Source organism: Narcine bancroftii, chromosome 5, assembly GCF_036971445.1.
Source record: "Narcine bancroftii isolate sNarBan1 chromosome 5, sNarBan1.hap1, whole genome shotgun sequence".
Lineage (NCBI taxonomy): Eukaryota > Metazoa > Chordata > Chondrichthyes > Torpediniformes > Narcinidae > Narcine > Narcine bancroftii.
In genome coordinates this window covers 12,315,594-12,341,636 of record NC_091473.1, presented here as the reverse complement: position 1 = coordinate 12,341,636, position 26,043 = coordinate 12,315,594, and the positions used below count along the sequence as shown (strand labels likewise).

Sequence of the window (26,043 nt, the reverse complement as noted above, 5' to 3'; positions counted from 1 at the left end):
TGACTTTGAAGAATGCCTATGAAGACTTCACAAGTAGGAGTTATATTGAACTGATGTTGTGGAATTGAAATGGACTATTATCTTTAAAGGAACAAATGACCAGGCTCAGAAACTGATTAATCTTTTGCAGGTGCCAGCAATCCAAGTCTGGTTGAAGTTTGCTGTTCTAAGTGGGGTCATGTGATTTGTAAACATGCTATTGTGCTGACGCACATGATTGTAGTGGTGAACTGGCCCCACTTGTCATGCACGGTCAGCAGGGCAACTATGGTAAAGATGGCGTCATTGGTCCTTCTCTTCCGGTGCAGACCGGAAGAGCATGTGTGTGCTTACATCAGCGTAAGGTAGGTTCTGGAACATGAGTGGAGGGGATAAGACAGCCTTAAAGGCTGCAGTGTGAACTTCAAAGAAACCAGTGCTAAACGAGCTCACAGCCTGCTGTCAGTCTTTTCGCTGCACTCGTGCACAACACGCTACACTATTCTCTTTGGAGAGACGGTTTACAGCAGGAGTTTGTGTTGGAAACTGCTATGACCCATTTGAAGATGGGGTTTTGAGTTCTGAGTTCAGCCTATTCTAAACCCTTGTAGTCAATTACAAGAGGAAGTGGCTGGTTAATGTGTTTCTCTTCAAATAGGAGAAAAAGAAGAACTCTCTGTGATAACCTGGAAGAAGAGGCATTTTTTGGAAAAACTCACAAGGGGGCAAGTTTCTTCAGCAAGACATTGAAGTGGCTGATTGAAGGAAATCAGTTTGTATGTGTGTCCAACGAACAACAACTATCTCTCTCTGAAACCAACAAAGACCTTCCTTTGCGGTAACAGTTTAAGTTAAAGCACCAGAGCCTGGTGAAGATCATAAATGTTAAATTCTGTGCACAGTATGAAAATTGCCTAATACCAATGAACTTGGAGAAGTGAAAAGTGAATGACTGGACAGTGAAACAAAGAACTTTTCTGAACACATGCACATGACATGCACTTAGAATTAGAAGGGGGAGGTTAAGTTAAGTTAATAGTAATAAGTTAAATATTGATCTAATTATTATGTGGGAAGAAAATTAAAATGGTCTTTGTTTAAATAACCATTATCTTGGTGGATTTCTGTTGCTGCTGGTTTGTTTGGAGTCCTCTGGGCTTGTCACAATAGCAATAACATGGAAATCTGACTCCCATCTTCTCATTGATTGCTAGTCTTCAGAAATGAACATTTCAAAAGGTCATACTCAGTCTTAGGAAGGGATATTACACCTTCCTAAAAATCTGGCAACCCTATTTAAAATATATAGGTATCTCACTACTACTGACGAGCCAGCAGACCTCTGTAAAGATTTTAACATTGTGGTATTATCATGTCTCGATATGTTTTACTGTATGCACTGGCAATGGGATTTTTCTGGGTTTTTTTCCCCCTGTTTAATTGGACATATGGGGGAGGGTGGTGGAGAGATGGGTTCTCTTGATGTTTTGTATTTTGTACAGTTGTTGATTGTTAAATATATTTAAAATGATAAATAAAATATTATAAAAAGAATCAATTGCAATATGGTCACAGCAAGGTCAATCTGAATAAGAAGTTAAGACTTAAACTGTGGGCTACCATATGACCTCAAAGCCTTGGTGGTGTATCACCTCTGTGTTTCCAATCTATCAGTACGTCAATTTAAACAACCTCGTTTCTAAGAGAAAAAAATTCTGCATTATGACAAAAATGTTATACCCCTTTCAGTCCCAATATACATTCTTACTTTATTGCAATCATTGTGTGAATTTAAAGAATGGCATTGTATAATTGAGAGTCCCTGTTGTATGGACTGTGCATAATGAATGGCAGCAAAATCCAGTATTACAAGACGTATGTCGAGAAATTGGTCTTTGCCATTTTTTGGTGAGCTAAATAGGCATTGGGCTTAATCAGGGCACCCACAAATCAAAAACTTTCAAAAATGTTCTCTTGTCGCCAACTGCTACAAAGAAACACACACACTTGCAGTGTGGGAGGTTAAGATTTGAGATTTATTGAGGCTAGAAAGGCTCCTTTTATACAGTTGGAGTTCCCACCATTTGTTTGATTGGCTGACATCAGCCGCATAAATAACAATAGCGGGTGGTGTAAGGTAAAACATCATGAGATGGGAATGTGTAGGGAGTTACCCTGTACAAGGCTGTAACAAGAAGGGGAGGTGTCCTTGTACTCCTGTTAGGTAAAACATCATGAGATGGGAATGTACAGGGCTGTAACAAGATGTGAATGCATCCTTGTACTTACAAGATAAGAGAGACATTGATGGATTGAGAGGCAGGAAGCTAGCAGGGAAAGGATAGCAACAGTTTTAGTCATTGGACAAGTAATGATATGATGATGTTCTAAGCACATATCCAAGGGTATAAAAAAATCACCATTTTGCTGATAACGGCAGAATGCATTCTCCGACTAACATGGTTGGTCGCAAGTGTTACAATCCGGTAATAAAGAACAAAGAACCCTGATTTCGACTCAGCCTGGTGTTTGTCTCACTCATTCATGAACAAAGCAGACCTAACAGTGGGAACATTCTTGCAGGTGAATAGCCTTCTTCCCCAGCTAGTTACTGGGCAACTTGGCCAGTGGCATTTTAGAGCTGCTGGTCTTATACTGCTCTAGCTTTCAACCGTGCTGGTTTCCTGTGTTAAGGGACGTTTACAGTGTGTTATGCTGCTGTTTACTATTGTGCGTGTCATGGAATGTGCTGGCTCGATTTCCACAGTGGCGGCCCACCGAACTATGCTTCCTTAATTCATATGTTTTGGACCTGGCCTAGCTTAGAAAAATTTTGGAAAGTAGTTTCAAACCTTATCAGTGATTTTAAATTTAAAGTTGGAACCTCCAGGGAGCAGTCTACCTCCATTGTCCTGCTAAGTGAGGCAATGTTTTCCTCTAGCAGCTTCTGTCAGGCACTCCTCGAGCACAGCCCTCACACGCAGGCATTCCGGATCAGTCGCTCCAATTCCTCTTTGGTCACCCCGGTCTCATCCAGGCCCAGGTGGGCTAGCTCACGCAGGGTCCCCCAGATAGGCATCTGTCATCTCATCTGGCTGCTGGGACCTGATGTTGAGCAGCTAACCAGGCATAGACCATGATTGTCAGGGGCTTGTATATACTCTTCAGGATGGCAATTGCAGGTTCGTAGTCCATGCAGTCCTTGGTGGCCTGAGCTGACCCCTCCTGAGCCAGTCACACAGGGAGCCACTAAGGCTTGAACTGGTATTCAGACTTTTACTGGAATAAAGCCTGTTGTACAGTCTTTTGAGTTTTGTGCTTGTTTGCTGCTCCCTCAGCGCGCCACAAGTCATGGGAGTGATGCTTTTTTGACAAGGCTACTATGGATACTGTATTTCATTTCAAAGAATGAAGGAGAAATATGAAATTCCAAATAATACTCTTTTTGCTTATTATCAAGTTAAAGCCTTTTTATTGGATAATTTTGGATATACTATAAGATTACCAAGATGGTCGAATTTTGAAATTTTACTTACGAAAGCTGTTAAAAAAATTATTTCTGAAATGTATAAATTATTGCAAAATAAGATGCCTAAGTTAGATATCCATAAATTGAGATTAAAATGGGAAAGTGATTTGGGTATTGTAATTGAGCAAGATGATTGGAGATCTATATGTAAGGATAGTATGATGAAGATTATTAATGTTAGGTATAGGTTGGTTCATTATAATTTTTTTAACATCAATTATATCTAACTCTTCAGATATTAAAGAGATACAATTTGATTTCTTCAGATTTATGTTTTCGATGTTCTAAAGATGCAGGCACGTTTATACATTCGACTTGGTTGTGATAAAGTTAAGGTTTTTTGGACACAACTGAAGGAACTGTTAGAGAAGGTGTTAAAGATTCAGTTACCTATGAATCAAACATTGTTTTTATTGGGTAATGTTAAAAAGTTGAGTTTAGTTTTGAGATTGACTAAGTATCAGATTGTGTTTTTAAGATTAACAGTGTCTGTAGCATGGAAATGTGAAGCTATTACTTGGAAAGATGAGATTGACTTAGAATTACAGAGATGGCATATGGAGTTGAGGTCATGCATTCCAATGGAAAAAAATAATGCATAATTTACGAGACAATTATCTTTTTTTTCTAAAATATGGAGCCCTTATTTGGACTATATGGGGTTTAAAATGTTGAATTCCCTGGTGCCTGCTGTGATGGTAAGGCTTCGATCCATGGCAATTTAATGTATAACTTTGCTTAATTGTTTAAATCTCCATTCTTTTTCCTGTTTTGGGGTCTATCGGGGGGGGGGGGGGAGGGAGGAGGGGGGGATTTGGTGGGGGTGGAATGGGAGTATTTATATTGTAACTGAAATTTTTTAAATAAAGTATTCAAAAAAAGGCTACTATGGATATATGTTGAGTGCATTGCTTGGCTTGTTTCATTGAATACTGGAGATGATGTGGATTTCAGAGTGGCCCATCTAATGCTTGCCCAAGGGAATCAGCAAAGCTAAAATACCACAATCTCCTCTCTGAGGGCTAACAGGATTTCCTTGGCAGGACTTGGTACCAGTCCTCTCTGGAGAAGGTTATAGAGCTCTAGTGAATGCACAGATGATAGCATTGTAATTTTACACACTCTCTCTCTCCATTTGCTCACTCTGATCCTGGTGTAGGTATAAGCTCCCCAGGGGAACTGTGAGATTGTACCAGAAAGCAGATCAATGTCCATCATTGAGTAGTTAGATGTTATTCTTCACAGTGAACCAAATGAGGACAGCAAGAAATGGACACGTGTCTCAATGACAGTTCACTGGCTCAGCTCAGAATCTAGAGATTGAAAAAATGGTGCAATGCCCTGGGTGACATCTAATTATTGTACCAGTGAGAGGACACCTGGTGTGTGCTAGCTTGGCACAATGATGGCATCCTTCCCTCATGAGGCCAGCAATTCATCTACCATGAGTGTCTCCCAGGCAGTCGGCTCACTCATGTGCCAGAGACCAGAATTCCAGGCCACTCCTTCATTCAAGAGGTTCTGCTGGGTTAAGGACATCCATGTGGACTTTAAGTGAAAGGGAGCAGTCTTCCATCAACCAGACTGCCCAACACTGGGGGCTCTGCCACATAATGTTAAACTTCAAAATACTTTTATAAGCCTGAAATCAATAAAAGCCCAAGCTTGAAGTTGATGAAAATATTTTTCTTTCCATTTATATTGTGCTGTTTTCTCTTTTTGAAAATAACTATGAACACCATTGTACTCCTAAAATATACTCTCATTTTATGCAAATGGTATGGATATGCTGGTATTATTGCATACCTTGTCAGAATCAGAATTTATTGCCATGAACACATCATTAAATTCATTGTTTTGCAGCAGATTCACAGATGCAAAAATTCCTGTAAATTGCATTATTAAAAATAAATAAATTAGTGCTAAAGAAGAGAAAAGGTGAGGTAGTGTCTGTGGTTCATTGTCCATTCAGACATCTGATAGCAGAGGAGAAGAAGTTGGTTTTGTATCATTGGGTGTTTGTTTCAGGCTCCTGCACCTCCTTCCTGATGGTAGCAGGGGGAAGAGGGTGTGGCCTAAGTGGTGAGAGTCCTTGATGACAGAAGCTGCTTTCTTGAGTCACTGGCTCTTGTAGATGTCCTTAATGGGGAGTGAAAGCTAATGCCCATGATGGCGCTGGCCGAGTTCACAACTCTCTGTTACCTCTTCCTGTCCTGTGCAATGGCACCCCCATTCCAGACAAGTGATGCAACCAGTCAGAATGCTCTCCACAGTACACCTGTGGAAATTTGCAACAGTCTTTGGTGACATACCAAATCTCCTCAAACTCCTAATGAAGTATAGCTGCTTACAAGCCTTCTTCATGATTGCATCAATTTGAAACCCCCAGGTTAGATCTTCAGAAATGTTGACACACAGGAATTTCAAGTTCTTTCCCCTATTATCTACAAAAGTTTCCAGTGTTATTGAACATAATGAACATGCTTGCGGTTAATCTTGATTGAAGTGATGGCTTCCCCCTAAAGATCGAAGTTCATTGCTGTGTACCCAATGGTTGCAAGATATGCCATTGCTACCATGTTGTTCAAAATTCAATAGAATTAAGATGTTGATTTCCATCTTGAAAATCTTTCCCTGCATGTGTTAGATTCATAATTGTTGTCATGACCATATCTGAAGGAAAGGAATATGAAGCGTTATTACTAAGCATGAGGAATTAGTTTTTTGGAAGCTCCCAGCTGCAGAACCATTCACTGTCAGTTCTGGGATATTCTGAAGAATTTAGAAGGTGTTTGATCAACTGGCAGTGAGTTCCAAAGTTGTGCTGTCAGGTATCTCAGTATCAACATAGTACTCTTTAAATGACAAACTAGGCAATTAAGTAGACTGATGCACTCCTTCCTAACTGAGGTTCGAATTCATCAAAGCTGGGAGGTTTTGCCCTCCTGCTCCAACAAGAAATGACTATAAGGTGCATCATAGTTTACTAGCTACGAAGAAACATTTTTTTTGCTGAAACCTCTAACATAAAATAATTAATTTCCTGGAGCTGCCTTTTGTAAGTTGAATAGAGAGTAAAATGAAACAGTGGCAGTTACTTAATGGCATCATTGGGCCCATGCATGAAGCCTGGAGCAATGTGCTGGCTTAAAATAGTTCTAGGAAGTGCCTTATCTTGTTTTGTGGTGGCAAGAAATCTACAGGAAATTATTGGTCTGTTAAGATGTTGAATAACAACTCTAGTGCACAATTTATATATTAAAAAATGGGGCCATTGCTCCAATTTCTAGCCTCTGGAAGTTACAATGTTGAAAGGAAGTGCCTGATCCAATGTGCTGGGTTGAAATGACTCAAAGGATCTTTGCTGTTCACTGAATAAATTACAAGTTCTGTCTAAGTTAACTAAGGGGGTTTGTATTACTCACCGTGAAAGGACCTAAATAAGCCACGTACCCTCCTGCAATGAGCACATCCCCTGCGACATTTTTGATCATGTGGTCCAGATTCTGAACAGTTTCTTGCCAGCGAATTTTCTCATCAGACAGTCCAGTTAATAGCTATGAATAAATAAAAATGTAGAAATCCCAATAATTTAAGACTTAATTTCTTCTACTTGTCTTTGTAAATAGAGTGGATATTAGAATAAAAACTGACAGTTTTGCTTTAGTTATAATATTAAAGAAAGTAAAACATGGCAGGAACTTCTTTGACCGTTTTGATGGATGGATGGAAGTTTCTTTGGTGAAACAGAGCTGAGATTGAGGTATGGGGAAGTAAATAGGTGTGATAAAGGAAACTGAGCTCTGGTTGATGAAGTTCTAGAGCAAGGGTGGCCAAACCTGGTTAAAGTAAAAGCCACATATAATAAACTTCAGATGTTGAGACCTACATTCATGAAAAAATATTACACACACATTTTAACTCTTACATTTACATTGTTACAAAAATTGTACATAAATATTATGAAATTTATGTACATCATAACCTTTATTAATGTATGAAGTTTTTAAACTACTTTGTATTTAGTTTCAATAATCAAAATGTACACATGCTGTATTTATGCGTGTAACAGTCAAATTTGTGGACCAATTTTTAGTTAAAAATTAGAGGGTAATTCTGCTTTAGATCACGCTAAATACCTGCGTTGTTTGGGCCGTTGGGCAGTCAAAGGCATCAGGAGCTTCGATGGGAGGGCAGTCATAGTGTTATGAGCTTGATGGGCAGGTGGTTGGGGCATCAGGAGCTCAGATTGGTGGAAAATCAGGGCGTCAAGAGCTCAGATGGGAGGGCAAATGGGGCATCGGGAGCTTAGATAAACAGATGGTCAGGTGGTCAAGAGTGTTGGGAACTCAGGTGGGAGGGCATCAAGAGCTCGGATAGATGGGTGGCTGGGGCATTAGGAGCTTAATGGTAAAGCGGTCAGGGCATCTGAAGATCGGATGGGAGGGTGGTTGGAGCCTCAGATGGATGTGCGTTCAAGGGCGTCAGGAGCTCAGATGGGATGGCATAGAAGTTTGGATGGGCGGGCAGTCAAAGGTGACTGGACTTGAATGGGAGGCAAGTTGGTGCATTGGGAGGTCGGATGGGAGGCCAGTCAGTTAGGGTATCAGGATCTTGGATGGGAGGGTAGTCAGTGTGTTGAGAGCTCAGATAGGAGGGCAGTCAGGGATCAGGAGATTGGATGCGAGGGCGATCAGGACATCAGGAGCTCAGACGAATGGACAACTGGGGTTTTGGATTGATGGACGGTCAAGAGCATCAGGAGCTCAAATGGGAGGGCAGTTGGGGCATCAGGGGCTTGGATGGACAGGCAGTAGGGGCATTGGAAGCTCAGATGTGTGGGAGATTAGGGTATCAGGAGCTCAGATGGATGGGAGGTCAGGGTGTCAGGGTCTCGGATGGGAAGGCAGACAGGGCATTGGGAGCTCGGGCCAGCTGGTGCCTCAGATGGGCAGGCATCAAGGGCATTGTGAGCTTGAAATGGAAGGATATCAGGAGTTTGGATGGATGGGCAGCCGAGGGTTCAGAGGCTCAGATGGGTGAGCAGTCGGGGGTGTCAGGAGCTTGGATGGGCGAGTATTCGGGGTGTCTGGAACTCGGATGAGCAGGTAGTTGGGGCTTCGGGAGCTTGGATGGGAGGACGTTCTGGATCACACTTACACTCTACTAATTCAACTGCATGCAACGTGGCCACATGATGCCCACTAACACAACACAGGCAAAATACCTCCACGAGCTGCACATTTATGTCAAAGAGTTGTGTGTGGCTCACGAGCCACAGTTCAGCCAGGGAAGTCTGCCTCACACAAAAAGTTGGAGAGATATAGAACAATGTGCTTTTACCTTGTCAGCTCTGATTAGCCTTTGTTCGCATTGCTCACATTTATTTTCAAGCTCAACCTTCTTTGCTAAACATTCTTTGTATTTAGATTCAAGAGCAATTATCCCAAGTTCCACTTCTTCCAGGCGGCTCTTTGCTTCTTCTAAGATCTTTTGAGTCACAGCCAGATCTTCCTGAGCTTCATGGAGGGCTTGCTGTATTTATAAAGAGTAAATCAATTGATTCAATATAAATCAATATTACACACACACTGTTGTGAGAGATGAGTAAAACTAATATGAAAATATGAGAGATGAATAAAGCCAGTATGAGTAGGATAAGGGTAGATAATGTAGGAAGTAAAGTTAGTCTGAATAAGATAAGGGTCTTCTAGCCGCCTTAGAGAGAGTCAGCAAATTCCACATATGTAATTAGTAAGCCTTAGACAGAATTAGCAAGTTAGTAAGCCCTGAGGGTTGGTAAGGTGTGAATAAGGACAAAGGCAGGTGAATAAGGATAATGACATGATGGACACAGACAGGATACCCCCTGGTCCTCCAAGTTCACAGAAACAGCACGTAGGCAGACAGGATTGCCTAATGCCAAACTTATCCAGGAGGCAGAAGAATGTTGGGGGGGGGGGGGGTGGGGTGGGGGGAGGGTACCTCTACACTGAAATTAACTGTATAAAAGTTGGGTGAGTCCCAGTATGTGTGTGTATTCCCAGGGTAAGGGGAAGCACCCAACTTTGCATTGTTGTATAATAAATGTTCTTTGTTCTCAATTTTTGTCTCAAGCAAATTCTGTGAAGGTACTTCTGTTTCTCACAAATGGGGGATTGTCCGGGATCCCACTCCCTCCACTGACAGAGTGCCTGACGACGAGGGTAGGTGCACCCTGGCTGATTCAGCTGGACTCACGGACGACGGGTGACTGGTCAGTGGATGAAGTGAGTGATATCCGAGAAGAGGCATTGAGAACAAACGACGGGAGGACGTTAAGGAAGCGCGCTAGGAATAGCTACTGGATCCCGGTAAGAGGAATTTTACTTACCTGTTAGTATGGGAGGTGTGAGTAGCAAGGGAAATAGACCTAAGGAAGGACGGGATGATCAGATAACTAAGCAAAGTCCGTTAGGATTAACGTTATCTGATTGGGGTGCGGGGAAAACCCGCGGGAAAGACAAACAGACCATGGTCAGGTATTGCTGTTTGGAATGGGTTAAAAACCCGATAAAAGGGAATTCGGTATATTGGCCAAAGTTCGGATCCAATGAGGACGGGATGTGTCAGGCATTGAACATCTGGCTCTATCAAAATCAATGAGATAATATTGAGAGCAGAGAAGTGGATCGGTTGATCAATTGGGTTTTGAATGAAAAGGAATGTAAGGACAAGAAGGATAAGGAACCTTTTCTCCCTGAAACACAAGGATGGGATGTGTTACATTCCCTTCCTCCACCTTATGCTCCTCCTATGCCGGCTCCTATCTTTCCCCTCTCTCCTATGCTCTACCCTTCTTCACCTTCCCCTCCTCCCCAACAGCTAAAGAAAGGAGAAGAAAGTAGGGGTGGTATGATGACCCGTTCACAAAGTACTAGATTACCACCTCAATTGACAAGAGAGGGAGGAGACTTTGATTCAAAACAGTGTGAGACCCTCCGGGAGGGAAGGGCAGAACCCTTTGATTCATTTCCCAGAGAGCAGGAATCTAGACATTATAAAGGAGAGGATAAGCCAGAAATTAACTGGATGAGACCTTTACGGGAAGTTCCCATGGGAAGGGGTCTCGGGTTCATAAATGTGCCCCTGACTAGTACGGAGGTGCGTAATTTTAAGAGAGGATGCCCAATAAACAGAAAGGAAAGGCTAAGATTTTGATGCAGGCAGTCAAGGAAGTCGTGAAGGGACAGCAAGGAAAGGGTAGGGGCTGCGTGCCAGCTCCTGGACATTGGGAGGAGCTCCAGGAGTGGGAGAGTAGAGACCAGAGCAGGGGCAAGGGTAGAGGGGAATTCCGGGGATGACGACCGTTCCCGGGACCTCGTGATAATCCCGGTAGGAATTGGGAAACAGGAGCATTAGTTTGCTACCATTGTAAAAAGGAAGGACATTTTAAGAGAGAATGCCCAATGCGAGCCAGGGAGATGCGATCTTATGCACTGATGGAAGCAGATTATGAATACGGGGTGGGGGGGGGGGGGTCACGGTTCTCAGTCAATACACACCGTGGGGCTGCACGGAGAACCATTGGTCAATTTAAGCATTGGACCCCACAGTGACAAGATTACAAGATGACAAGATTCTGGAGCAGCCCGGTCTAGTATTTTACAACCACTTGAGGGTGTTAAGATAGAGGGGACAGTGATGATTTCGGGAGTAGGAGGAAGAGATTTTACGGTCCCTGTATTAAGGGATGTAAGAATACAAATGGGAGAGAAGATAGTAATGGAGGACATTCCACTAGTTCCCCAAGCTGGAGTTTGTTTGTTAGGACGAGATTTACAGGACCAATTGGCTATCGGCACCAGACCACAGGAATCAGGTATCGGGGTTCAATTGTATGTATTAACCGAGGAGGATCGGGAACTAATAAATCCTGGAGTATGGGCAAAAAGAAGCAATAGAGGAGTGTTAGATATTCCTCCCCTGCAAGTTACTTTAAAAGATTCTGAGCAAGTAATTAGACGAAAGCAGTATCCAATTCCGATGGCTGACCGAAAGGGGCTGCAGCCAGTAATTGACCAGTTGGTGAAAGATGGTATACTTGAACCTTGTATGTCACCTTTTAATACCCCTACCCCTGAGGCGAACGACCAGTACATATCCAAATATTTAAAGGGACTTTCTGCCTCTCTGTACGAATTAAAATGGAAGGGTTTATTAGCTCAAAACCCACCCCTGGAGCATCCTATTCATTTTATTAAATCTGGTGATTGGGTATATGTAAAAGCATGGCAAGATCACCAACTAAAACCTGTTTGGGATGGCTCCTATTGTGTACTTTTGATTACAGACACTGCAGTGCGAACGAAAGAAAAGGGGTGGACTCACATAGAACGAATTAAACAAGCTGCTGATCCACGGACTAAAGACATTGATAATCTACCCTCCACCTGGCGTGCAGTTCATCATCCTTCTGATCTGAAAGTTACACTACGCCGGGAAAAAGTGCTGTTATGTTGTTTTTACCATTTTCTGTTTTGTTTACTTGTTGGTTCCCAATTTTTGGGAAATCACCAAATTGCTCACAATGTATTAAGTCCTCTTGGAATAGGGGCAGCAGAGGTGACAATTATTTACCTTTAGAATGCAGATAGGGCACAGGTATAGAGTATAGTCATAGTGGGGTACCTTATTTAGTATGGGTTAATATAGGATCCCAACATGGACCAGGGGAACAGAACGGCCCAAGGGGAGTAGATTTGATTTGTATTTCGGCCTCTACAGGTATTAAAAAGAGAAGTTTTAAAAAGATAGCACAAAGAAGATGGTGGGACAATGACAGACAGTATGTTAGTCAGGATTGTACATGTAGCAGAGATAGAGTGAATACATATGCTAATGTTCACAGACAGACCGCAACTCACAGGTTCAGTGATACTTATGCTAATGTTCGCAGACAAGCTGCAACTCACAGGTTAAGTGACAAGAAACACCCCTCCCCAACTTGGTCTCCTGTAAATCATCCTTTGGGTCACACAGACATTCGGAATGTTAAGAACCACCACTGTAAGGGGAGTTCCAGTTGTAAACGACGTAAGCTGCTCCAGAACACCACAGCTGCTTGGCATTTAAATCGTTTAATCAGACTCCAGCCTTGGAGATCATCACCGAACAGATAGCGATGGCCCAGAATTTATGGGCTGAAGAAAGACGACAGATATGAGCCACAGTTCAACAAAACCGCCTGGCTCTCCAGAGAACACTGTTTCATCAGGTTGTACTGGTTCAATTGGATAATAAATAAACTTGAACTAATTCGATTTGGCTGCATTTGGCCTGAATCCCTCTACCCGTTCCTATCCAAGTCCCTGCCGAAATATTTTTTAAATGTTGGAATTGTATTCTGCTTCCACCACCTCTTCCAGCATCACATTCCATACATTCACCACCTTCTGTGTGAATTACGCACTTTTCATTAAATTCCTCCCTCTTTCCTAAACGCGCAACCTTGAGTTGTAGACGCCCCTGCCATGTATGAAGATGAAGATACTTTGTATTCTTCAATGGCCCTAATAATTTTATAAATCTCATTAAGGTCACCCCTCAACCTCCTACATTTCAGTGAGAATAAACGCTGCCTATTCAATTTCTCCATATTACTCTATTCCAGGCAACAACCTTTGGAATCTCTTTACACTCTCCCTATGGCCACTGTATTCTTTCTGTAGAGTGGTAACTTTAATTGTATGCAGTAGTTCAGATAAGATCTCATCAATGTTTTGTGCAGCTGTAACCAGCATTCCAACTTAATGCTTCTATGAGGAAGGCAACACACCAAATCACTTTTTTGCTGACTTCTACATCTATGTTACAACACTAAGACCGTCCATACAGCAAAGTTACTGAGATCCCTGTAATTTAATCAAGCCATTTCCAACATTTTTTTCAGCTATGCCCCTACCCCCACCCCCCCCCAACTCCCAGAACTTTGCTCAAAAGTCCCCTTCCCTGTGAAGCAGTCAAGTTTTGGTTTCTTCTATATTTCTCTCCTACTGATGGCATTAAAAAATATTTATTTATGTAATGCAAGGTAAAAAGAAAACAAGGCTTTTTACTTAATGTGTGGTACCATTGAACCCCCATTGAGAATGGCTAAATTTTAATCTATACACTTAACTAGAATTTGAATTTGAAAAGCCTTACCTCTCAATCTAGGTCCTGTCTAGATTAGACTATTGAAACCCACCTTCCCCTGGTTTAGGGCCTTATCTCAATGACCAACATTACCGTTTTCCATGATTATCGTGAAGCTTACCAAACTATGGTCAGTGCTCACAAAGGGTTCCTGCCCAGATGCTTATATCACATGCTCATTTCAAATATAGCCCCTTCTAATAGGGCTCTCTGAATTCTGCTTCAAAAAACCCATTGAATGCATTTCATGAATGCCACCCCATCTAAGCCCTTGACAGTAAGACAATCCCAGTCATAATGGGAAAGTTAAAACTCCTGCTGCTACAACACTATTGCTTTGCATCCTTTTGCAGTCTGCTTACATATATGTTTCCTAATTCCTGCTGCCTATCGGGAGGCTTATAGGATAATCCCATTAAAGTGAGCTCCCCTTTCTTATTATTTACATATAGCCTCATTGACTAAATTCTCCAAAATATCCTCCTTGGTGCTGCTGTAATACTCTCTCTGATCACCAGTGCATTGAGAAAAAAAAATGTGAATGCTACTGCATTCATAATTCACCAATAGATCAGTTATTGAATGTATTGCTTAATGTGTTACTGCACTGAAGCCCTGGATTCATTACAATTGGTTTCACCTGGAGCAGAATTTGGAGACCTAGGCAGAGGGAAAAGAAATCAAGCATTGTTCAGATGTAACGAATTGTGAAGAACTGAACCACAAAACTATCAAATAAACTAATTCTGACTAATTACACTCTTTTGGATAAGGCAACATTAAGCAATAGAAACTTGCATTATTGATGTGCCCTCAGGAGATGAGGCACAAAAAGGGAGAGAAGAAAATAAATAGAGTAACAATAATCTATGAACAGTTAATGATCAATCTTGTTTGAATATCTTTGAAAGAAGTTGAATCATAACAAGAGATGGTACATACCCTTTTAGGTTCAACAGCTTTGGCGATGAAATGGTATTTGTACATTGCCCGAACCCACTGGCAAATTGAAGTACATGCTTTTGAAATTTTGGCAATGGTAGCAGGCATGAAATCCTCACTGTCAATGTATGGTTGGATTGCTTTAATTATAGAATCAGGGATGTTGTCCTGGAAAAGTGGAAAGAAGAAGTGTGAAAGGTTAGAGGACTGAAAATAGCTGGGGATGTATACTTTCTCTCATGGCAATAATTGTATGACAATGCGGCAGAACCTGAGAACTGAAGAATGAGAATGGATTTAACCCGAGTCTTAACCAGTGTTTTGGCTCTACACGAACCTCACACCACTTGATTTCAAATAATACTGTAGCATTAGCTTCTCTTTCTTTTCCTTTCATGTACTCATGCAGTTTTCTCCTAAGTGTATCTCTGCTTTTGTTAGCCTTGTTTCTCAATCCACTAATGGCCATTTTAGGATTGAAATGAGAAAAAAATGTTTTCATGCAGAAAGCAGGAATCTTTGGAACTCTAACTTGTGAGGATGTCATTGATTGCATTCAAAGTAGGTACCAACAGATTAATGGATATTAAATAAATTAAGTGATGTAGTTGGGAAAGTTATGTTTAAATCAAATCGTTAACTAGCCTCTTGTTGGTAGGTTAGATCCATTGCAATACATGGGGTTACAGATGTTCATGACGTCTGCAAGCTTGAAGCTCTAGATCTTGACTGCTCGGTGGGGTGGACTTCCCTAGCCACTGTTTGGATGAGGTGGCTATAGTGCAATGGAGAGGGTAGTTTGAAGCAGATATTACAGTCAAGTTCTCCATATTCAAAATGCTTGGGACGGACATTTTTCGGATTCTGGAACAATGGAACTAAGCAGGACAGTAGTATTAGCAGAATACCTGTATCCACGGTTAAACAACAAACAACAGCAGGCTTTTTGAAGCTGACTTGATGCCACAATTGGAAAATTCACATGAAATAATGTTTAGTACTTAGCAAAAAAAAAACTTGATCTTTGCTTACAAAAGAAGAAACCTCCCCAGCACCACTGCTGCCAGTCCCTGACACGTCCCCACTGCCACTACTGGTCCTGACACCTCCCCCTCTCTGCAGGTGGTCCTGACACCTCCCCACCACAACCACCAGTCCTAACACTCTCCATTGCTGGTCCCCGACACCTCCCTACTGCCACCACTAGTTCCGACACCACTCCATCCGCCGCTGCTGGTCTCCGACACCTCCCCATTGCCACTGTTGGTCCCTGACTTTGGTCCCTGCTCCTGCCCGGGAGCCCAAAGTCCCCACTCCTGTCCAAGAGGACAGAGAATGGAGTCGCCATCACCGACTCTGGCTGGAGCTGAGGCTGGACCCAGCTCTATTTGGCATTTTCCTGGACAGAAGCAAAGATTTCATTGTTTTTTTACTGTTATTGTAATCAACAGAGTGTTAGAGCCTCACATGGGCAAGTCATCAGGTGTTGAATTTTTTTCCCACTTGTGACACCATGTGGGTGCTAAAAAAATGTTTTTTGGATCTTTTTGGTTTTTAGATCTTTGGATAAGGGGTACTTGACTTGTTTCAGAGAGAGAGGATTAAAGATTCTTGGTCTTCAGAGCTACCAATGTTTCCCAGACATCCCAGTCATTCTGCGATCAGGTGAAGGCTAGATTGCAGTTGTTTTGATTGTGGGTCCATAATTTCAACTACATGTCAGCTGACCAGCAGGAATTTGTGTTTGGCTGACATCAAATAGATAGGAGCAAATTGAGCTTCCGGTGCTGAGTTCAGTATCTGGTAGCCTCTATCTGTACTACAATGGAAGCTGAAATCTGCTTCACCATTGGTGCATCTGTTTGGTTGGAGATACTCATCACTTCACATCTGGCAAGGGTAGACATTTGGCTCTATAAGAGTCCTAAGAAAGTTTGGGGAAGGACTGGCATATACTCCCTGAAATGCCTTGTAAGCTCTCCATCAGCCCAGCAATGTGTTTCATGTATCAACATGTATCAGATTTTCTTACGTAGGCAGCTCCAATGAATTTTATCCAACACCAAGGAGTTGGTATTCTAGCTCCACACCCTCATTCCTGCCTGGAGTGAGATACTGCCTGAAGACATATTACATGTCATGCATGCTTCATTATTAGGCTTTATGTTACGAACTAAATCAGCAGCTATGGGAATATACCACAGACAATGGTATTTTCAAAACAAATTATAATTTTTATTATTAATAACATAACACTTCTTGATTAACATTATCTTAAACCTTACTATGTGCAAATGTGTGTGTGTATGTATATATATATATATATATATATATATATATATATACACATATATGGATGTGTGAAAACTCAAACCATTACAGTTTAAATATGACTCTGAAGAGATGATGTTAAAATTCAGTCTCAGAAAACTTTTGTGTTGAAACTCAGCATCTTTGCTGCTGTTCAAATACAATTATGGAGTATGAGGCATCAAATTTCTTTAACTTGTTACTCAAAAGCAATAATGAAGTATGTTGAAACATCAAGTCATCAGACCACTTTAAAACTCACAACTTTCTTTTGTAGAGCTGTTTTCAGAGCAACATTTCTTCATACGAACAATTTTTTTTCTCTTGCTTGGAGATATTGAAATCTGCAATCCACACGATAAATCTATTCTCTTTTCCAAAGAGATAGAGAAGTGGCTATTTTCTTCCACAACGATTTCACAAACCTAGACAAGGGCTAAATTAATCGCCCAAATTGGAATGGACATGGATGAACTGTGTCCTCTGCATTCCCCTTTTTCCAGGAGTAACATTCAACAGTGCCTTTTCTGGTTACTGTATCTCAATCCTGTCTTACTCACAGGATGGTCAACTTCCTTCTGGTTTCAAAATCTCTCTGCTTCCAATAATATATTTCTCTCTGAAATGTCTCATCACATGACATGTGACATAATCATTTTCTGTTTCATTTTTCCAAAAGCATGAATCATGCCAGTTGGCCCTTTTGACATCACTTCACATGTATAGGCTAAAAAGCATCTCTAGATACTTAAAGCCACTTCAAAAGTTTATGTCTTCAATAAGTCTGCTGACCACAAGTAAAAACCTGTTTTTGTTTAAACAAATGCCATCTGAAATTCTATTCTAAGCAAAGGGTCTTGTATTTAAGCAGATGGCCTCCTTGAGCAACCAGCAGTTCTTCTTGAGTACTTAGATACTTCAGTTTTTAATGAAGCAAATACTCCATTGTTCTCAGTATCTCAAGAACCATCATAAAGCTTTTTATCTTCCTGCTTCAGCTGCAGAATTAACAGACATTTTGTCTCTGAAAATGTCTTCTGTGTGTAAAGGTCTATGGTGTCTCTGTGTGACCCTGAATCCAGCCGAAATATATTTAATTCTATAACTTAACCTTATTAAATATATATATTTTATAACTAAAGATTTTAACTTTAAAGATTAATATTAACACAAATATGTATTTCAGAAGATGCAAAGATCCTAAAAGCTGGACCACATTATAAAACAGGGCACAAGATCAAAGTATTGGGTTGATGAACACAAATTAGAAAAATAATGAGCTTTTTATTTAAAATGTTTATGCATTGTTGCAATAGCAAATATTGACAGAAGGAGAGACATTCCTGAATTTACAAAGCAGCACCACTTTTGTGCATGAATTTGAGAATAATAGAATTTCTTGCTCATTTCTATTCTGACTGTCGTCAAATTTGCAAGAAAGGCAACGTAACTAACTGCATTAATGTTTAGGAAAAACAATACCTTGTCATGTTTGAACAAGCTGTCCAGGAATTTGGCTGGATCCTGTAAAAGTCCTTTTCCTGGTTCCCAATAGTCATCAATTTTACTTCCTGGTCTTTCTCCTACAATTTTCTTTGGTTTAATTCCCTTCATGATACACACTGCTTCAATTACCATCTTCACACCAAGGGGAGGCCGTTGCATGCCTCGTACCTAGATGTGGAGAACAAACAAATTATTTGCACTGGCCCAATTTATTGAAATCACATTTCTGATTTATTTGATGCTTTTTAAATCAAGATGAAGGATGAAATTGTATGGAAATGTAGAGCTTTAAATTTCAATGCCAACAGTGTGACTACCAGTTGGATGTAGCAAATTATTATCACTAATTTTCTGTATCTCCAATTTCAAATCTGACTGCCCCATTGCAATATTATGCCTTTCCAATTTCCATACCAGTCAGTGTGATCAAACTGAGTGAGGTTATCAGGACATTTCCCTGGAATACGCAGGGGAACGGCATCGCCGGGCCCCACTGTTGATGATAACAGTACAGTTCACCAGTGTGGTGTCTCCAGTTGGTATAGATCAGTTGAACAGTCAGCAGATCCCAAACATGGAGTGAGGCACCAGATCACGACTGAGGGCCCTCCCCTCCATGCCAGGGCACGCTGTCTCTCCCCCTGAAAAACTTAACTTGGTCAGGGACGAATTTTTAAAAAATGGAGGAACTGGGCATCGAGCGGCACTCTAATAGTTCCCCTCCACATGGTCCCCAAATCAGTGGGTGGCTGGAGGCCATGTGGTGACTACCACTGCCTCAATGAGGCCACCGTCTGGTCAGGTATCCCATGCCCCATATTCAAGACTTTACTGCAAATTTACAGGGGGCATGGATATTTTCAAAGATGGACCTCATCGGGGCTATCACCAGATCTCGGTTCACCCAGAGGACATCCCAAAGATGGTCATCATAACCCCCTTTTATTTGTTTGAATCCCTCTGCATGCCCTTGGGCTAAAAAACGCAGCTCAGAGGTTGATGGATGTGGTGGGCCGGGATCTGGCCTTTACATTTGTCTACCTCGACAATATTCTAATTGCCACACACCCACGCCGAGCATGCCATCCACTTACAGCAACTGTTCTACAGGCTGAGCGATTTTGGCCTCACCATCAACCCGGCCAAGTGGCAATTTGGCCAAGAGACTATTGACTTCCTGGGCCATCAGATAAATCGTCACGGGACCAGACCATGGCCAGCGAAGGTGGAGGCTATCTGCACTTTTCCCATGCCTTCAACTATGAAAGGTTTACAGGAGTTTGCAGGTAATGGCCACCTTCTATCACTGGTTCATACCTGCAGCAGCCCGCATAATGACCCCACTCTTTCCCCTCATTGCAGCACCCAATGAAAACTTACAATGGGCCCAAGAGGCCACCAAGGCCTTCCAGGCCACTAAGAATGTCCTAGCCAATGCTGCCCTCCTCATGCACCCCAGGACAGATGCCCCAACTGCCCTCACCACACACACCTCCAGCACAGCAGTTGGGGATGTACTTGAGCAGCTGGTTGATAGACACTGGCAACCGCTGGCCTTTTTCAGAAAACACCTCAGGCCACCAGAGCTCAAGTACAGTGCCTTTGATAGAGAACTGTTAGCTATATACCTGGCAATTCAGCACTTTCAATGTTTCCTGGAGGACAGGAAGTTCAAAATTTACACAGATCATAAACCCCTTACATTCGCCTTCCATAAGGTGTCAAACCCATGGTCAGCCAGGCAACAGTGGCACCTATCTACATCTCTGAATTTACGATGGACATTGAGCATATAGCTGGCAAATCCAACGTAGTGGCCGACGCCATATCACGGCCGGCTATCTCACGACCCTAATCCTGGCATCGACTATATGGCCTTGGCGGAGGCGCATCAGGTGCACCCTGACATTCTGGTGTAGCGAACAGCACTCACCGGCCTACTCCTGGAAGATGTCCAGATCACCCCTGGCGATTGCACGCTGCTCTGTGATACCTCGACGGGTAAACCTCGCTCTGTTGTTCCAGCCACATGAACGATCTAGTGTTCAACTCAGTCCATAACTTGGCTCACCCTGCCATCAGGACTACTGTTAAGATGGTGGCGAGAAGGAACGTTTGGCACGGCCGCTGCAAAGAAGTCGCGCTATGGACCAGGACTTGTACTCACTGCTAGTTGTCTAAAATTCAGACCCACACCAGAGCCCCCTCCACAAACGTTTAAGCCCGCATGTCACCAGTTCAGTCATGTGCACATTGACATTGCGGGATGCCTTCCTGTGTCCAGAGGTGCATACTACCTCCTCATACAGGTCGACCGGATGACCAGATGGCCCGAGGTAGTGCCACTACTAGAGGCTTCCACTGAAGCATGCGCACGGGCCCTATTCAACACTTGAGTAGTGCAATTCAGGATCCACGAACACTTCACTTCAGACAGAGGGGCCCAATTCACTTCTAGTCTGTGGACCACCTTAGCCCATGCCCTGGGGATCCAACTCCACACACCAACAGGTTGGTGGAGAGGTTCCAGATACCTCAAGGCAGCTTTAATGGCAACTGGGATGATGACCTTTCCTGGGTCCTGTTGGGAATTCGAGCCACACCCAAGGAGGTCCTCGAGGCATCTTCCACTAAGTTGCTCTACAGTGCACCCCTGGTCATACCGGGTGAATTTGTAACGAGCCCTGAGGACTTGGGGAGCCTCCAGCGACCACACTGTCCTGGCTTTGCGAGCGCCTAGGCACCCTGGCCCTACCAAGCCCAGACCCCACAGCCAGTTCCACACGTACATCCCCAAGGACTTGGCCAATTGTAAATACGTATTTGTTCAACGTGGGCTCCACCTATGTTCTGGATATTAGTGGGAGAGAGGAGATTTTTTACCATCAACTGGTTGAAACCGGCCTACTTAGACTCTGACCAGCCTATCACCTATCCAACCCCATGGCGCAGGAGTCGATCTCCTAAGAACTCTGCCCCGATTGCTGGTTCTTGGGGTTGGGGGTCCTGTAGCAGCTCAAGAAAGCGCCATCGAACGCAGCGACCGGCAAGATCTTGCACAGGCCAAGATGCCCATTTCTATAGGGATCTATGGTGAATGGTGAAACTGGCCAATCACCGCCGGCGGATCCCAGGGGGCCCTATCGAGGCCCAGATAGTGGAAATGACCAATCAGTGGCTGACCCGCTCAAGCCACGCCCTGGTGGTGACGTGGCCAAGCTCATTATAAAAGGCAGAGCTGCCCCTGAATTAACTCAGTGTTGAATTCACTCTACTAGTGTGCTTGTCTTCTTTCTTCCGCAAGTCTTGAGCTACAGTCCAGGAGCTATAACCTGGCTGTAGTCATAGTGACCCCGCTACACCATACTCTGAGGGGCCAAACTTGTGTGTGCAAAAAATCTTAGCAAATTAGTGAGGGAGAAGAACTTGATGAATTTGGAAAATATCCTCAAGGAAGACCCTATTCCAAAAAGGTTACTTTTATGACATGGAACAATGTGACCAAGAAAAGGAGTGCTAAATACAGTAATGGCATTGTTGATAATTTTGTGTCATCTTCCCTCATCTCAACTTCAAAAATGTGCCTCCACAGGGAAGGAAAGTTTGATGGAAAGAAATCGGTTCACATTATCTATAAATAGTCGATTAGAAATAACCATTGGTTTGGAATATAATAAAAAGAGGATAATTGAAGGTCAACTCACTTTTTGTGACATTATTTGTGATCCTTAAAAGCTATGTGAATAATTAGAAATAATCTGAAAGGTAAGCAAGGGATTTACCTCAGTCACATCATTTTTGTTCAAGGATTTCAGGCTGGCTAAAGCAGCATCCAGGGCAGGCAATGCCTCATCTAAATCTTTTTGAGCATCATCAGCAATGGCCTGGGCTACATTAGCCTTTTCCGAGGCTTTTGCTTCCTCTTCACTGACAGCCCTGCGGGTCTCCTCTGCAATGGTAGTATCAACCTGAAATATAGGTGGCCTATTAGGAACCACATGTCAACCAATTTCTGCAAGTCCTTAATGTTAGCAAATCAAGATCTTATCTGCATCTTGCCATTCCTCTCATAACCTTTTGACAGAGGCACAGTGTGCAATCTATGTACTAAATCTAATTAAACTAATTCTCTACCATATTATGTAATGTGAAAAATGAATTCATCAACATAAAAGTTATATTCAGATAAACATAGTTTCATTTAGGCTTGCAATGCACTCACCTCTTAATTGAAAGAGAGTGAGAATCATTTTGCACTCATTATTATATTTTATATTCATAGGGATTAGATCAAGACAAAACTCAGTGGGGCATGGCTCACTTGAAGGATGTAAACTTCTCATGGTGAAACTTCTCCCTCTTTATTCCAATTTATGGGAGAACCATGCACCTGGCCCATTCCATTTGATCAAGGGAATAGAGAATGAAGGTGAAAACTACTGAAAAAGGAATTTTAATGTAATTCACCCATTGGGAATTAGAACAAAGTCAAGCTGAGATAGTGTTTCTCTAGGACCACAAAGCATATTTACATAAATATGTTAGAATAGAGGTTAAACACATTGAAATATTAAAATATTAAGATGTATACAGTTAAAGTCCACAGTACACTATCCACATATGTTGTGGGAATTCAGCTGCCTGATGACTTGGGGAAAAAAAAACTGTTGCCCAATCTGGACTTAGGATCCCGAGTGCCACGGTCCCTCCGATCAGATGGCAGAAGGGAGAACAGTTTACCATGAGGGGTGTGTGGAGTCCTTCACAATGTTTATTGCCTTTTGCCTGCATCGAGTGTTGTAGATGTCCTTCATTGGTAGGAATAGAGCCCCCAATGATCTTTTCCACTGACTTTACTATTCTCTGCAGGGTCTTGCAGTCCAAGGTGATCCAACTTCCAAACCAGGCAGTGATGTAGTTGCACAGGATGTTCTCAATACATAATTTGTAGAATGGAGGGTGGGAGATGAACTTTCCTCAGTCTTTGCAGGAAGTAGAGGTGATGCTTGGCTTTCTTGGCTATGGAGCTGGTGTTAAGGGACCAGGTGAGATTCTCCGCCAAATGCACTCCAAAGAACTTGACACTCTTGATGACTTCAATGGTCAAGCCATCAATAGGCAGCAGAGGGTGGTCCCCTGGGTCCTCCTGAAGTCGACAACCATCTCTTTTGTTTTATTAACGTTCAGATACAGGTTGTTGGCTTTGCACCAGTCTGTCAGCAACTGCACCTCATCTCTGTATGCTGACTCCTCATTCTTATTAATAAGGCCCACCATGGTCGTGTTGTCAGTGAACTTGATGATGTGGTTCGAGCTGTGTTTAGCTGCACAGTCATGGGTGGGCAGAGTGAATAGCAGTGGATTAAGCATGCAGCCCTGGGGGGCTCCCGTGTTCAGCGTGATGGTCTTGAAGAAGCTGTTACCAATCTGAACTGCTTGAAGTCTCCCCGACAGTAAGTCAAGAGTCCAACTGCAGAGGGAGGTGGAAAGACCCAGCAGGCTCAACTTCCTGATTAGGTTGATTGTGTTGAATGCTGAACTGAAGTCGATAAACAGCATTCGAACATACGAGTCCTTATTTTCCAGGTGAGTGAGGGCTAGATGGAGGGTGGTGGCGATGACATCGTCCATAGAGTAGTTGGATCTGTATGTGAACTGCAGGGAGTCCAGTGACGGGGGCTTGATGTGCCTCATGACGAGCCTCTCGAAGCACCTCATGATGATGGACATAAGTGTGACAGAGTGGTAGTCATTGAGGAGAGGCATAGACTACCTCTTCAGCACGGGGACAATGGTGGCTGCTTTGAAGCACTTTGGGACAACTGTGCTTCTCAGAGAGATGTTAAAGATGTTGGTGAGAACATTTGCTAGCTGAGATCCACATCCCCTGAGCACTATGTCGGGAATGTTATCCGGTCCAGCAGCTGTCTGTGCAGGTTAAAAGCCAACAGTACTCCAGGACTTTGATGTGCTCCTGACTGGAATAGGAGTATCACGATCACATTTAAATTGCAATTCTATAGCATCAAAAAATTGAAACACATTTTATGCAGTCGCAGAGCAGTGTCAACTGGGACACTCAGATTAGTAAAATTCAAACCAGTTGTAAAGGAAACAGTTTCTTTTTTTCTCTCCCTAGTATTCTAAGCAAAAAACCCTCTGCTGAAGGAACTCAATGGATCAAGCAGCACAAATGCAAGAAAAAAAATTCTTGTCATTTTTGAGTTGAAACCCTTCATCAAGTGTGGAAACATTCAGCAAGTCAGGAAGTATCTGTGGAAAGGGAACAGTTTACATTTCATGCTCTAGAGTCTTTATCAGATGCAAGAAAATGAGAAAATAAATTTGTTTTAAAGTGAAGAGAGGGTGGGGAGATGCATCATCCAAAGGGAATAATTCTGGTATGTTGTCAGGGATTCCCACGTGACCTCAATCAGGTTAACAGATTAATGAAGGGAATTAAAGATAGAGAAAACATAAGGATGTAAAAATGGTGAAATGGAAGACAGAGCTATTCCCGAACCTGAAACTAAAAGTAGAATGCTGGAAATACAACTGCTGAAAGGGTTTGACTTTGATCCACTGAGGGAGTTAGCAAAATACTTCTCAGGAATAGAATGTTTTATTGCCTAGCATGAACTTTGTATGATGTCAGCATTTCTCAACCCTTTAACACTCACAAACCACTTTAAGTATTATTTTACTCACTGTGAACCACCTATCACAAACCCTTGGACAACCAATTGGATGGGGGGGGGAGGGGTGTCTCTTCCAAAACTATTGATAGGAATTTATGCTGTTTTATTTAATAATTTATCAACCTTGTTTTAGATATTACTTGATTCTCCCAGTGGTGTTTGTCTTCACTGTGTGCCCATGGACCACCTAAAACAAATTTGAGGACCATAAGTTGGGAAATACTATGCCACCTGATTTAATTCAAACAAAGACTTGTTTTGTTGGAGAAAGTAAGACTTGACAGATGAAGTCTGCTATTCTGTTTCTGGGTTCTCCATGTATTTGAAGATACATGAGAGATTGTAGATTTTGGATTCTTGAGCAGCATAAATAGCAGAATAAGAATGGTGGATGTTCTGGGTTGGAACGCCTCATGTATTTGTTGGACCACTGTATGAAAGCACCTGGACACACTGACAACAAACTCATGATGGAGCACGAATTCTGTGATATTGTATCAAATGTGCATGACTTGCAGCGCTTTTCTGCAGAACCAATGTTGATAATATCTTAGAGGTTTTTCTCAGTGTTATTTGATGGGGAACGAGGCTGTTTAGTCAGAAGGCCAGAACTCACTTGCATTCGATCCTTTAAGTTTCACATATACACTACCATCCCGTCATGACCCTCAACCTGTTCACAAACCTGACCTTCACCACCTCAATTGCTAGTTTGCCCTTCCTCTCCCATATCACATTTAACCCACTCTCCAAACCTCAAGTGCAAGTCAAACACTTGCCACCCCACAATTGTAAGGTTGACTCTCCCTGATGAGCTGCAGCAAGGTTAGTTTTCTACCACACCTACCCACAATTGCTTGCCCTGCCCCTCCTCCCAACCCCCACCCCACTGTGATTTGAACC

At 42.5% G+C, this 26,043-nt stretch overlaps 1 protein-coding gene across 4 annotated transcripts in view; it reads right to left on the bottom strand.

Moving 5' to 3' along the window:
• The window catches only part of dnah1 (dynein, axonemal, heavy chain 1), a 431,328-nt gene that overhangs the window by 125,749 nt on the left and 279,536 nt on the right, over positions 1 to 26,043 (bottom strand). For all 4 annotated transcript variants that reach the window (XM_069936771.1, XM_069936773.1, XM_069936772.1 and 1 more), the window contains 5 exons: positions 22,225 to 22,410; positions 18,419 to 18,610; positions 14,627 to 14,794; positions 8,852 to 9,043; positions 6,934 to 7,065 (listed from right to left, as the gene is read on the bottom strand). In XM_069936771.1, the coding sequence (XP_069792872.1) occupies positions 6,934 to 7,065; positions 8,852 to 9,043; positions 14,627 to 14,794; positions 18,419 to 18,610; positions 22,225 to 22,410 (870 nt within the window). The remainder of the gene's footprint in view (positions 1 to 6,933; positions 7,066 to 8,851; positions 9,044 to 14,626; positions 14,795 to 18,418; positions 18,611 to 22,224; positions 22,411 to 26,043) is intronic.